The sequence below is a fragment of the Colius striatus genome, chromosome 3, assembly GCF_028858725.1.
Source record: "Colius striatus isolate bColStr4 chromosome 3, bColStr4.1.hap1, whole genome shotgun sequence".
Taxonomy (NCBI): Eukaryota; Metazoa; Chordata; class Aves; order Coliiformes; family Coliidae; genus Colius; species Colius striatus.
In genome coordinates this window covers 23,010,187-23,022,492 of record NC_084761.1, presented here as the reverse complement: position 1 = coordinate 23,022,492, position 12,306 = coordinate 23,010,187, and the positions used below count along the sequence as shown (strand labels likewise).

The window sequence follows — 12,306 nt, the reverse complement described above, 5'->3', positions numbered from 1 at the left end:
TTACTAATCTGAAGTTAAGATAGTGACCAAATATAAAATGCTGGACAAGGGATAAGAATCTTTGTATTAACTCCTGTAATTAATCCTTTTTCAGCTTGACTAAAGTTTCCACTTTGTATTTTCAAAGAAAGAGATCATCAATCCTCTTTACACATATTTGCACATACTCAAAGACACAGTTGGTTATACCTGTCTCACTACAAACAAACCCCAATATTGATCATATTTACCTCACATTTTCCCTGATAAGAAATATGAGATTAGTTGTTGTTGTCTCAATTAATCTGGCATCTGTCCTCTGCACCCTATAAATTATTGCACATGCAAAGAAGGGCTCATACTTTAGCAGCAGTATTGATCTACACAGACCTTTGGGTTAGGAGGAAAGCCTCTTTAATTCCTTTGGCTGACTTTCGGGGTTGGGGTTTTTTTTTGCAAAAAAACTGGTATCACATTTTAGTGTTATCACTTAGCTTAGGTTTGGAGGTTTGGTCCTCAGAGAAACACCTCCTACCTCAGCCTTGTCTGCCCATGCTTGGCATTAAAATCTGAAAAAAGTCATTCTTTTACCTTCTCTAAGGATTTGATAACCTCTACACTTTCTGTAGCCAGAGGTGTTTTGACCTTTAATTAAAAGGAAAATTTGTTGTCTTCCATTCCAAATGTAGCAAATAATGAACTCATTAAAATGAGGTTCAGGCCTTAGAGCAATAAGAGCTGAAGTCTCATTAGCAGCTAACAATCCAGAACATAGCACATAAATAAACCTAATATGGCAGAGCAAAATGCCTTGGTGCATTAAATTTGAGCAGAATCAAATGTTTACAGTCAATGATGTCTGGGGCATGAAGTTTTAATACACTTAATAAAGGAAAGCAAATTGCTTCCTATTAGGCATAAAATGTTACTGCAGAAATTGCCCCAAAAAGTTTATTATGTAAATGAAGGATAGAGTTACAATTAACAAGGACATAGCGAGAAAATATCACTTCTTCTTAATAGATGCACCAATTATGAAGAATAAAGACACTGCAACTTCAAATCTACAAAAGGTAATTATATGGATTAATGTAAAAGATTGGTGAATGTAAATGCAATATAAAGAAGAAAGCATAATTTGTGAATGTCACGGAAAAGCCTCATTGAAAAAGCACAGAATCAATTAATAAAATGAAACCCACAAGTTGAGAGAGATTCCAGGCAATTAATGATTTTTATTTGAAAGAACAGCTTGGATTACCTTTTTAAAAAATGCGCTTCTCTTAGCCTGGCACCGAGACATGCCTGTTTGTCTATGTGCAGGTGTGCTCCATGGTTCTTTCCTTGGAGAACAATAATTATTTGACATGATCCATGTAACTGCCCAAAACCAAAACAATAGTGAGTTCCAGCTATTGCTTTAACACATCCCCATGAGTTCAATGGGGAATGTTAATTGTATTTTCACATGCAAGTAGCTTTTCTCCACTTACAGCTCTTTTAAGCTTCAGTACTCAGAGAAATATGAAGCAATCCTACTGACTCTGAGGAAAAGACACACACCTGCAGACAGAATTTAAATACTGTGGTCAGATGAAATACCCAGGAGAAAAATCTTCTCTACAAAATAAGATTTGTCATGATTTTTTTTTAGTTTGCGTTACTTTAGATAAATTTCCCTTTTGCTCAAGTTGTGGGCAGCACCTATTATTTCTCCCTTAGTTAAGGCAAAGTCCCAAGGTCGGTATAAAACAGGGACGGGGATGGGATGTGGACAGGAAAGGCCCCAGGAAAGGAGGGCCAAGGCGAGCTGGGGACAGCATAGCAGGACCAGGCAGAATGTGAATAGCTTGCTTTGCACCTGGTGTTGGTTAAGATTTTCAGCTGTTAAAATTCAATAGCCCTTTCCATCCTGCAAAACCCTTCAGAAGAAAATAAATACCTTCTGCCTTTCATGAAGGCCAAGAAGTCTCCGAAATGTTTATTGCACTGGATGCCAGGGATGCGCAGCTCCTGCACCACCCAGGAGCCTGAGCAGCAGTCTTTGCAGCTGTCCTCGTAAAGAGGGAAACAATCAGGGATTCACCCAATTGGGAGAGTGAGGGAAGGGTGATAGAAGAAAGCTTTCTGCTCTTTTCCTGTCACAACACTTCTCTATGCTGTGTGCTGTTAAGGTCTCCACCTACAGGAGACAAAAGTTCTCATTATTGACTCTAAAATTTCCAGTGAAGGCAGTATGAGCCACTAGCAATTCTGTTTGAATATATGTTTATTTAAAATAGGGAATGCAGACCCTAATCACCTAAACAGTGATTGTTTCTTATATTAAGGATGGGGAAGACATTAAACTCGCTCTCTACAAGCAGGCAAGTAGTGACAAAATAAGTTAGGGCTGACTTAGCTGACAACATCTTCTTAGTATTAAAATTAGGTGAGGTCATGAAAATGAAGTTTAGTAGCATATTATGAAAATTAATACCCATATATGGAAATTGCAATTAAAGTCTTTAGGACCAAGCCAAATCCAGTCTGAGTGACAGATTTGCCCTTTAAACAGGAAAAAAAATGCTTGACACACTGCAGGTTACAGGATTTACATCTTAATCCTCACTCTCTGTTTTTAATGAGACCTCACTGGGCTTCTGCCTATCCCGCAGTTCTGTCATCTTATGGAGACATGAGTGTGAGGGAAATCAGAGAGGAAAAAAACTAAGTAATATAATGATGTTTGTTTTGTGTATCTTCTGTCACTATATTTTAAGTGATGATAATTTCTCAAGATGTTCTTTCTTTAAAAGAAAATTGATTTGATTCTGTTCAGCCTTTCTCAACATATATAAAATGCTTAAGATAGCTTGGAAAATTATGTTCAAAAATATTACTCAGATCCTATGCTTGTGACTTTAATGATGTCAATTTAGCACCAATTTTTACCAACCGGGGATTTTCCTCAATGTCTTAGCTAACAATGACATTGATCTCTAAGGTCTCAGTGAACATTTAGTTGTTATATATTATGTAAATGTAGTCCCACTTGTGAAATTGTCACAGGATTGACAATATCAACTTATTAAATATCTAGGCAAGATAGGCTGGAAACCATACTGCTGTCTTAATATTTAATGCTAAAGCACAAGATTGACTGTCATTAGATCATTGTATTTCCTTTAGCAAGGAAAGGAGTTTTCTTGGTGACTGTAATAGTTGATAACCACTATCTGTGTTTTACCTCTTCCTTAACACCCAATAAATGTTTCTGTGTAAAAAATGAAGACAGATTCAAACTGCCTAACAATCTTTTGTATTAAATGCCTGAGCTGCCTGGCACCCAAATGATGCCTCTTTAGAAGGCGACTGTTAGCAAATGAGGTTTCAGAAGAAGCTTGTTCTCCAACATTCAAAGGGACCAAACGTCTGCCCAATTAGGAAAGAGTCAGTAACTTCAAGAAGTTAACGTCCTATAGCAAATGCTGACAGTAGTTGACAGCACTTTGCAACCCATTGCAGTGCAAAAGAAAGATGATAAATCTTAAGATGACAGAAATCTGGCCTGCTTAGTTTGGCTGCGCTCTGGACTAGGATTGCACAGGCCACCAATCTGCATCTCAGTTGCTTAAATCTTGGTTTCATCAATTATGCTGGACTGATGATACTTTTGGTTTATGGTCACAAGTAAAGTTTGTTGTTTTTTTAAATTAGACTAGTAGGTTGAGCATAAAGGGAAACCTATTTACCTGTAATGTTAAGTGAAATTACTAATGACCATACAAAATATAATTTTTTCAAATGAAAGGAAACATTAGGTGGAATCTGACTGTATGTAAACCACTGCATTCGTTTTGTCTTTGAACTGTGCAAGAACGTCAACATTCAATCAATAGAAATGTTATTAATAGATAATGGGAAAAGTTCTCAAGAGCCACATAATGGAGACACGGAAAATTGATGAAAATAGAGCTTATAACCCATCCAATATTGGCAAGACCAATAGGGAGATAAATGCACTATCCATCTCACATGTAGCACATTGAAATTACGTGGGCTGATGATTGAAAGTGGACAGATATCTGTGCAGCAAGGACTATCTTTAGAAGCAGTGCAGAGTTGACAACTAACAGTAAATGTAAATCGCTCACACAGGATGAATCATCTTTTTCCCTAGTGGTTGGAAAGATGTGCAAGAAAAAATGGATAGGTGACCAAGACTACATCTATTTCTATGTGCAGTACCTTTTCCCTCCATTTCATTTACATCCGTCTTCTCTTTGGCTTGGAGGAAAGAATAAAAATGAACAGGGATTTTATTTCTGACATGGACACTGCCTCTACAATAGGTCAAAAGTGGACTTTTGCTCATTCACACTTAAGCCCAAATTTGGTATTCAGACACAATCTGATTTCTGCAGGTAAGTGATTCCCAATGCCTCCACATCTGGATGGCAAGTAGTATTCCTCAATTTGCTTTGGGTTTTAAGCACACTTTAGCAAGCTTCATTAATAACCCAAAGCATGAGTGACTTAGCGATTTAGTATATTGCTGCCTCTGAATGACTGGATTCACATCCTACATTAGATCACTGCAAACACTGTATAGTATCTTGTCCCAGGTTACAGAAACATCATCTACTTTGGTACTTAGGTACTATTACTAGCATTACTAGACCATCAAACTGATGGAACAACTTAAGCTTGCTGTAATAGTCTTATAAAAAAGAACAAGCTCCAAAAAATGTGAAACATTTAATGAATCTTCTTTTTTGTATGTCCTCAGTTAGACACAAGGTTTAAAATGAGGCATTCCAAAAATTAATATTAACTTTTCTAAATGCATGTTAATTTCTTATTTATTTCAGGCTTTACTAGAGACTCAAAATTTACTGCGCACTCAGGTTGCAAATTTTACCTTCAACCTTGGATTTTCAGGAAAATTTTACCACACAGGTAAGAAGGAACTTCATGCTCTCAGGTAGCTGCAGTTAAATAGGTGGCAGGATTTTAAACCTAGCTTTAAACATGCCCTTTTTAAATAACATGTTAACTCAGTGGAGCAGTGGGAAATACATGCGTCACCATTTTAGCAACTAGCGTCTAATTCAGTGTTCAAAGGGGCAAAGCTACGCCATGGATGAGCTTCTTAGAGACACATAGATACCCTTGATGCTTTTCTGAAAGAATGTACTGGTAAATCTTAGGGTTATAAAAGAGGCAAATCAGCTGCTAAAATCTCTGTAATTGCACAAAAGACAGTACAACACTGAAGATATACTTTTCCAGTATAATAGGTATAATGAAATACAAAAGGCTGGAAAACTCATGTCTCATAACCTCTGAAAAGGCAGAAGTGTTTGAATGGGATGCACAAGATTTTGTTATGACTGTAATGGTAATCTGTCTCTGTGGTCTGCAAATCAGGAGGGATGATAAAAGGAAAACAAGATGAAAAGAAATTTGTATTGAAACCCTGCTCCTTTCATACTTTATGCCAAAACAAGTTGTACATGTGCATTGTGTTTCTGTGGAATATTAGGGACTTTTACATCTCCTCCTCCAGACTCCTTTCTCTCTTTTTTACTCCTTTTCTCCACAATTACCCCCCCCCCTTTTTTTTTTTCTAAATTCTTTTATTTCTTTTCCTCCTCCTCTGCCTTCTCCTTAACACTTTGCTGCATCTTCACTCAGGCTTCTCTCTGCTGCCACTGAGCCATGCTGCTCCCTAGTACTGCTAAGGCAAAAAAAGACATATTCAATGAGTCACTTCAAAGGAGACATCTCCTGTGCTTCTCCTTTCCAAACCACATACCCTTGCCATCTTTGAAGACCGGCTCTGAAACTTTCAGCTGTCAACCCATTCAACCACATTTAGTGACACTCACTGAGTGATACTAGAGAAGCTGAGAAACTTTTTTGGAGAAGAAATTACAGCAGTAAGAGGAGGGGAGAGTAAGTTTAAAAGCTAGAAACAATGCAGTCCCAGCTCTCATGGGCCATGAGGTAGCTGTGGAGTAAGGCATGTCACCCCTCTCAGTGTAGGCGTAGCAGTACTCTCCTTTTCGCTGCCAGTATTTGAACACCAAATAGATGAGCTTACTCAGTTCTTATGTCTCTGTTTCACCGCCTGTTAGGAGAGTACAAAGGTCCCTGGGAGAGGTGGATACAAGGAAGTGTTTAAGGATTAAGTAGAGAGAAGGAAATCAAAATTATGTATTTGTATCACTGTTGCTTTCAAAGTCCAGGCTGTTTTCCCGTTGTGTAAGCACACAATGCTAAGCAACTGCTGCCCAGGAAACCTTACGGACTAAAGATGTAGGCTGGAGAGCCTGAGAAAAATGAGAGGTAGAGAGAGATGGAATTACTTGCCTGGAGTCATATAACAAGCCAGTGGCAGACCTGTGATTAGAGAGCAACTTCCGAGACAGAACTTCACTATCCTCCTCACTTCATCTTGACCTGCCTGTGTCGTTATTCCTTCTGGAGATTAATTGGACATACATGTAATACAGCACAATAAAGAAAAATAGCCCAAGGCTCTGAGCCACTTTGAAGTAGGACACTGCTCAGCTGTGGCCATCTACAGAGAAAAGCTGGTATCACTCATTGCAGTGTCCACTGCAGAGAAAAGTGGTTCAGAGAGGGAAGAAGGTGGAGAAAGAGACAATGTACTGTAGTACGACATACTGAACAGTAGCTGGCACAAAATATACGGCTTTTCTACAAAATCAACCCCCTGGTCTGCCAACACGTTTTTTTCATCCAGTGGTTCATCCCAATGTCCTCCATACTGTTCTCACAGGTTTTCTTGACCAGCTGGTATCATGCTGACCACTTCCACATTTGCCACTGCTGTAGAGAGATAAAATAGGGTGATGTGCATGTGTGCCTGTCCTCCTGAGGCTCCCAAGGCTTGCAAAAATACCACGTAACTACTTAATGAGTTGAAGCATGTCATTGTCTCCATTAAGGGACCTTCTGCTGCCTGTACTCAGCAATGCATTGGACTTTTTAAGTGAACCCTTCATTTACAGTTTGGTGGTGGCATTTTGTCATATCAGTTTAATGGAAAGATTTCAAAGTATTCTCCATACAATATACACTTTATTGACTCATTATAAATAAAACATGGAAAGGTATTCTTTAATTACTGTAAATATAGCCTGTTTACCCAGAGAGGCTTTTAGTATCAGATATTCAACATGTTTTATTAGCACAGTGCAACTGCTGCACCTGATTGACTTCCTTAACGTGTGATTTTGCTCTCCTTTCCAAAACCTGGATAATTTTAAAGCTACAGGAGGGAGATGAGTATGGGACTGTGTTGGCAGATTAAGCAGTTTTGCATTTTCATCAAAACATGTTGCTGACATCTGTACTGCAAATATCAATTCTAGGTGACACGCCTGAGCACTAGTACAATAGCTGACATATCAGCCTCACTGCTCATCATCTCACCACCACTCAACATCATTCCCTTCTGAGGCACTGGTGAAGTATGCACCATAGATGTAATGCTATTAGTAAAAAACTGAGCAGACCCTATGAGTTATGCAGTTTCAACAAACATCCTCTACATGTTCATGCTGTGGCAATAGAAATTAAGACATTTTCAGGATTTATATTTAAGATTTATGACACTGACTTCAAAATTTGTTTTGGTTTTGAGCTCAAAAGAGACCTCTAAGTTATGGGTATAGTATATGGAATAACTGATTATAAATTTATATATATATATATATAATATATTCAATAAATTTAATTGAATATTATTATTTGCAAATTGAATTATTATTTGAGTAAAGTGCATATGGCATCTCAAAGCAGATATATGTTCACCTCCTTGATTGTTGTTCTACTGGAGTTTTCAGATTTCACACTAAAATGAAGATAGAAACTTACATAAACAATGATGAATATACAAGAAATTTAAACCTCAAAATCCCTTGTTTTTTCTGCAATTCTCTGAATAAGGGATTGGGCAGAAATGTTTAAACAATGTAAGAATTCATTAAATACTCCATTAAAGCTTTGCATAAGATTTTTTGTAAATAACATTACTTAAAAATTTGTAACATTAAACAACTCTCCTTTAAAAGGCTTGTAAAAACAATACTCTCAAAAGCAGCAGTAGCACCAAATGTTAAATTTCTGTTTCAGCTCTGCCACTATAGAGTAGGGTTGTTTTTCTTTAAAATGGAAAGTGTTATGATTTATCTTGTTTGATTTTTGTTATAGTAAAAAAAATAAAAAATAAAAATGCAAAGTTTGACTAGCTGTATCAAAATTTACAAAGAAATAAGTAGGAAAAAATATTTTAAAATATAGATTTTAAAAAAGACATTATTTCAAGAATCATATTCTACTTCAAGTGTTAATATGGCACTAAAGCGTACTTTGACCTAAATCCTATGTCAAATAATTGCAGTTCTTTACATATTTCAAATATTCACTTTTTTTCTCCTTCATCCCTACTTTCAGTTTCCCACCTTTACATTATCAAAGAGATCTTCAACAGCGTGACAAATCCCTAGACCATTCTCTTCTGTCCTATTTTGAAAGCCTATGTAAATTTTCTTACCCCAATCACGTTTCCCTTGCATGTGCCTCGGCAACTGCAAGTAAACTACATACCCCTAAAACCAAAAGAGTCATCATTCAACAGATGCAGTATGCAGAAGTTATGCACAAAGTAACAGACATTCACAGGAGATGCGCCATCAGTCCTCTATTTTCAGTAAGGAATTACCTCAAAACAAGGTTGTTTTCTTTTTCCAGCAGAACTCCCATCAGTGAGAGCAACTTTCTTAGAACTTTCAGAGTGCTACAAAGAGGGTAGTAAAGTGATGTAGTGACACCAGGAGAAAGTTTCAAAGTTAGGAACTCCTTGTGTAGTAGCATTCTTCAAAAAACACTGCAGAAATGAAAAATAAAAATAGAGAGCTGAAGTCCATGCACTGAACAGCCATCTTTATGTTCCTGCCACATGCCACAAAAGTGAACAGTGACATCCATGGAGAGTTCTCTTCCAATGAGTTTTACAAAAGATTGAAAGCCTTGTAAGATAAGATATCTATATTTGAATCAATAAGCTGATTTTGACAGTCATTTATTTGACTGAAGCGACCTGATCTAAGTGGACCTGCTTCTGCAGGGGAATTGGACTAGATGATCTCTAAAGATCCCTTCCAACCCCTACCATTCTATGATTCTATGATTCTAAATGAAAGCATTGAAATAGTAAAGGAACAAGAAGGAATGCTGCTAGTAAACTGAATATTGTTGAGTAATTTAAGGGTGAAATTACTGAAATGAAACTTTGCCTTTTCAATTTAAAAAAGCACTGCAGACATATGTCTGCAGATGGTGGAAGCAGCATTGTACCATTTCTCAAATAGGTTTTCTATGTTATAGCCACACCTGCTTGCTTCTGCCTGAAGCAGATACTCTTCACTAATATAGAAGTTTTTATTGGTTTTATTTCAAGTTTAAACCTGGCAAAAATTGAATAGTGAACCATAGGAAACAACATTTGGAACCCCTTTGCCATTACAGTTTCATGTTTTCAACATAATTATAGTTTGAAACCGTTGCAAGCTTATTTCACACTTTAGCAGAAATGATCAGATTTCACTTTATCAAGGCTAATAATAAAGTGACTGCAAGGGGAGGGTCGGGGAGGAGCCAGGAGCAAGACTGGCATACAGCTCTTAGTGATGCCATTTTGGACAGCTAGAACTGCATGGTGTCTAGCAGGACCAAAGCAAGTGGGTACAGTTTTATCCAATCTCCACCTTCATGGGGTACCTGAACTTCTAAATACTCTTAGTGCATTACACAGAACAACAACCAGCCCCTGAAAACTAATGCTTGTTAGAATTACCGTCAGTTAATGCCATGTCAGGAATAGAAAAATACAGAATCATAGAGTTATAGAATGAAAGAATCACTTTGGTTGGAAAAGACCTTTAAGACCATCAAGTCCAACTATTAACCTAATACTGCCAGGTGTTAAGTGCTGTAGCTACCGTTCTTAGTAACTCACCTCACTCCTTTTGTGATATGGTAGAGGCTGTCTGCAGCACAGTGAGACATGCCGGCCAGGGACAATAGGATTTATGTCAGCCACTTCTATCTTTAAAAAACAGTTCAAGACATTTTCTGCTGTTGCTTTTCTATTACCTTCTTTAAAAAAAAAAAAAAATAAAATTAAAATCTCTCTTACGCAGGGACTGAGGAGGAAGATGAAGGTGATGACCTGCTGTTGAGATCCGTGGATGAGTTTTGGTGGTTTCCCCATATGTGGAGTCATATGCAGCCTCACCTCTTCCACAATGAGTCATCACTAGTGGAGCAGATGATCCTCAACAAAGAATTTGCAATAGTGAGTAAAAGTTACCAAACGGTTCACTAGGATACCTTGTGCATTATAGTTATGCTTTCTAAGCTGGTTTTGTATGTTTATTTATATTCTACATATGTATACTTACATACATAAGGCAACAAAATTGAAAGTTCCATCCACAAACAAAAAGCCTTTCTGTGACTCAAATTTGGGATGAATTTTGTCTTAGCCTTTTTCATTGACACAGGCTTTGTGGAGAGGTAAGTAGCTCTTTACCCAAGAGCTACTTAGGGAGACTAAAGGGATCAGAAGCAGTGAAACCTCTGGAGAAATCAGGTGGCCTTTTAAGATTTAGAAAGGGATTTACACACAGTTTGTCAGCTTCCTCTTGTCTGGTGCAAACACACTCAAAAGGGGAGGGAGAAAGTTGCAGTGAATATTAAATGTTTGGTATGGTTTGTGAGAAGTCTTGAAGCTAATAAAGGAAATGATCGAGGCTGCTGAATTTCACTGTGGTATTTTTAAATGATCCACTTGAGAATATGCTTTTAACATAGCTAACCTGTTGCTGATATTTATAGATAATGATGTTTCATTTTTGCTCATTTACATTGTTCACTTACAAGAGCCATCGTACAAATACTGTGGAGTATTTGTACTCCACAGTCAGGTGGAAAACATTTAGAGTCCTTTCAGGATAATTCTACTTGCTTATTGAGCACGACAAAGAAAACCTGAAATCTGTAAATGCTGACTTTGAAAGGACACTGTGTGGTCTTTGACCAGACGTAGAAATGTCAAGAAATGAGCTACTCAGAAGGGCAGAGTCATACAGCAAGGCTTTTTCTGCTGCTCAGTGAACACAAGTCTCAGCCCTTCACAGCTCAGAAAGTCCAGGCAGCAGCTGCCCCTTCCTTTCATCCCTCACGTGAGCCAAGGCATCTTTCTCTAGTAGAGAAAGATGCTGCAACAAGCAGCTAGAAGCAATTTATGCCCTTGTTTACAAAAATATTTTCCTAACAACCTTTAAAGAAAATTAATTAAAAATGGCTTAACTGTTTACTTTTCTTGCCAGACTTCCCCCTTTGCCATCTCCTGCTTCATAGGCTGTTAGTACAGAGGCATTTTGGATGACTTCCTTTCTACAGTTCTGCATTACTGATAGCCTTAATTCCTGGCATGGCCTGTTAATTCCTCTTGTGTATCCTGTACCAGAGAACCGAATAGAGTTGAGATTATAAAGGCAAGAGTAGTTTTTAAAATAATCTGTATCATCTCAAAAACACATGATCTGTTCACCTTTAAACCTATGGGGAAATTGTACTAGTATTTTCAGGAAACATGAAGTCCTCTAGGTCAAATCACCTCTAGGAGTAAAATCTATAGCATAGCTTGAAAACAGGGCTTGTAATAGAATCTGTTTGCAACTTCAGCTACAGAAAGATAAAGCCCATGTCCCTATCAGCACTGAAGGGTAGAGACTCCTTAGGGTGCCTATAAATAAGGAGCTGATGTTAGTGAAAGGCTGCTGTTATTACAGTTTTATTTCCTGCTAACATTTGGACAGGGGTTGCATCAACCTCTTAACCTTGAATCTATATGAGCTGTACAATTTACTTATGAGAACTTTTTTTTTTTTTTTTCCAAAAGGCTTCCTGTGCAATCCTCTGTGTGGGAGAAATTTATCTTTCTGATGTGACAACCTTCCTGATAGCTATCAGAGAGGTCCCAGCCATGACTTAGAGTAGGATGTGTCCTCCGTTCCTTTCTCATTCTTGTAATAATGTCTTACTTGGAAAGGAGCTCCTTGTTCTATAGCCATGCTTCTATAAGTCCTGCAAAGTTAAAGTAAACCCCATTTCATTGTTCTTCACAGAATGGATCCAAATTTAGAGGTCTAGAACAATGCATAGAATATTTATAGAGACCGCATCTGGAATCTTTGTGTCCAGTTCTGGGCCCCTGAGTTCAAGAATGACAGGGAGCTGCTGGAG

At 37.7% G+C, this 12,306-nt stretch overlaps 1 protein-coding gene across 1 annotated transcript in view; it reads left to right on the top strand.

The window, feature by feature from the left end:
- The window catches only part of LOC104554788 (bifunctional heparan sulfate N-deacetylase/N-sulfotransferase 4), an 83,411-nt gene that overhangs the window by 25,315 nt on the left and 45,790 nt on the right, over positions 1-12,306 (top strand). Inside the window, exons 2-3 of the mRNA XM_061992858.1 lie at positions 4,833-4,920; positions 10,197-10,351. Coding sequence (XP_061848842.1) covers positions 4,833-4,920; positions 10,197-10,351 — 243 coding nt within the window. The remainder of the gene's footprint in view (positions 1-4,832; positions 4,921-10,196; positions 10,352-12,306) is intronic.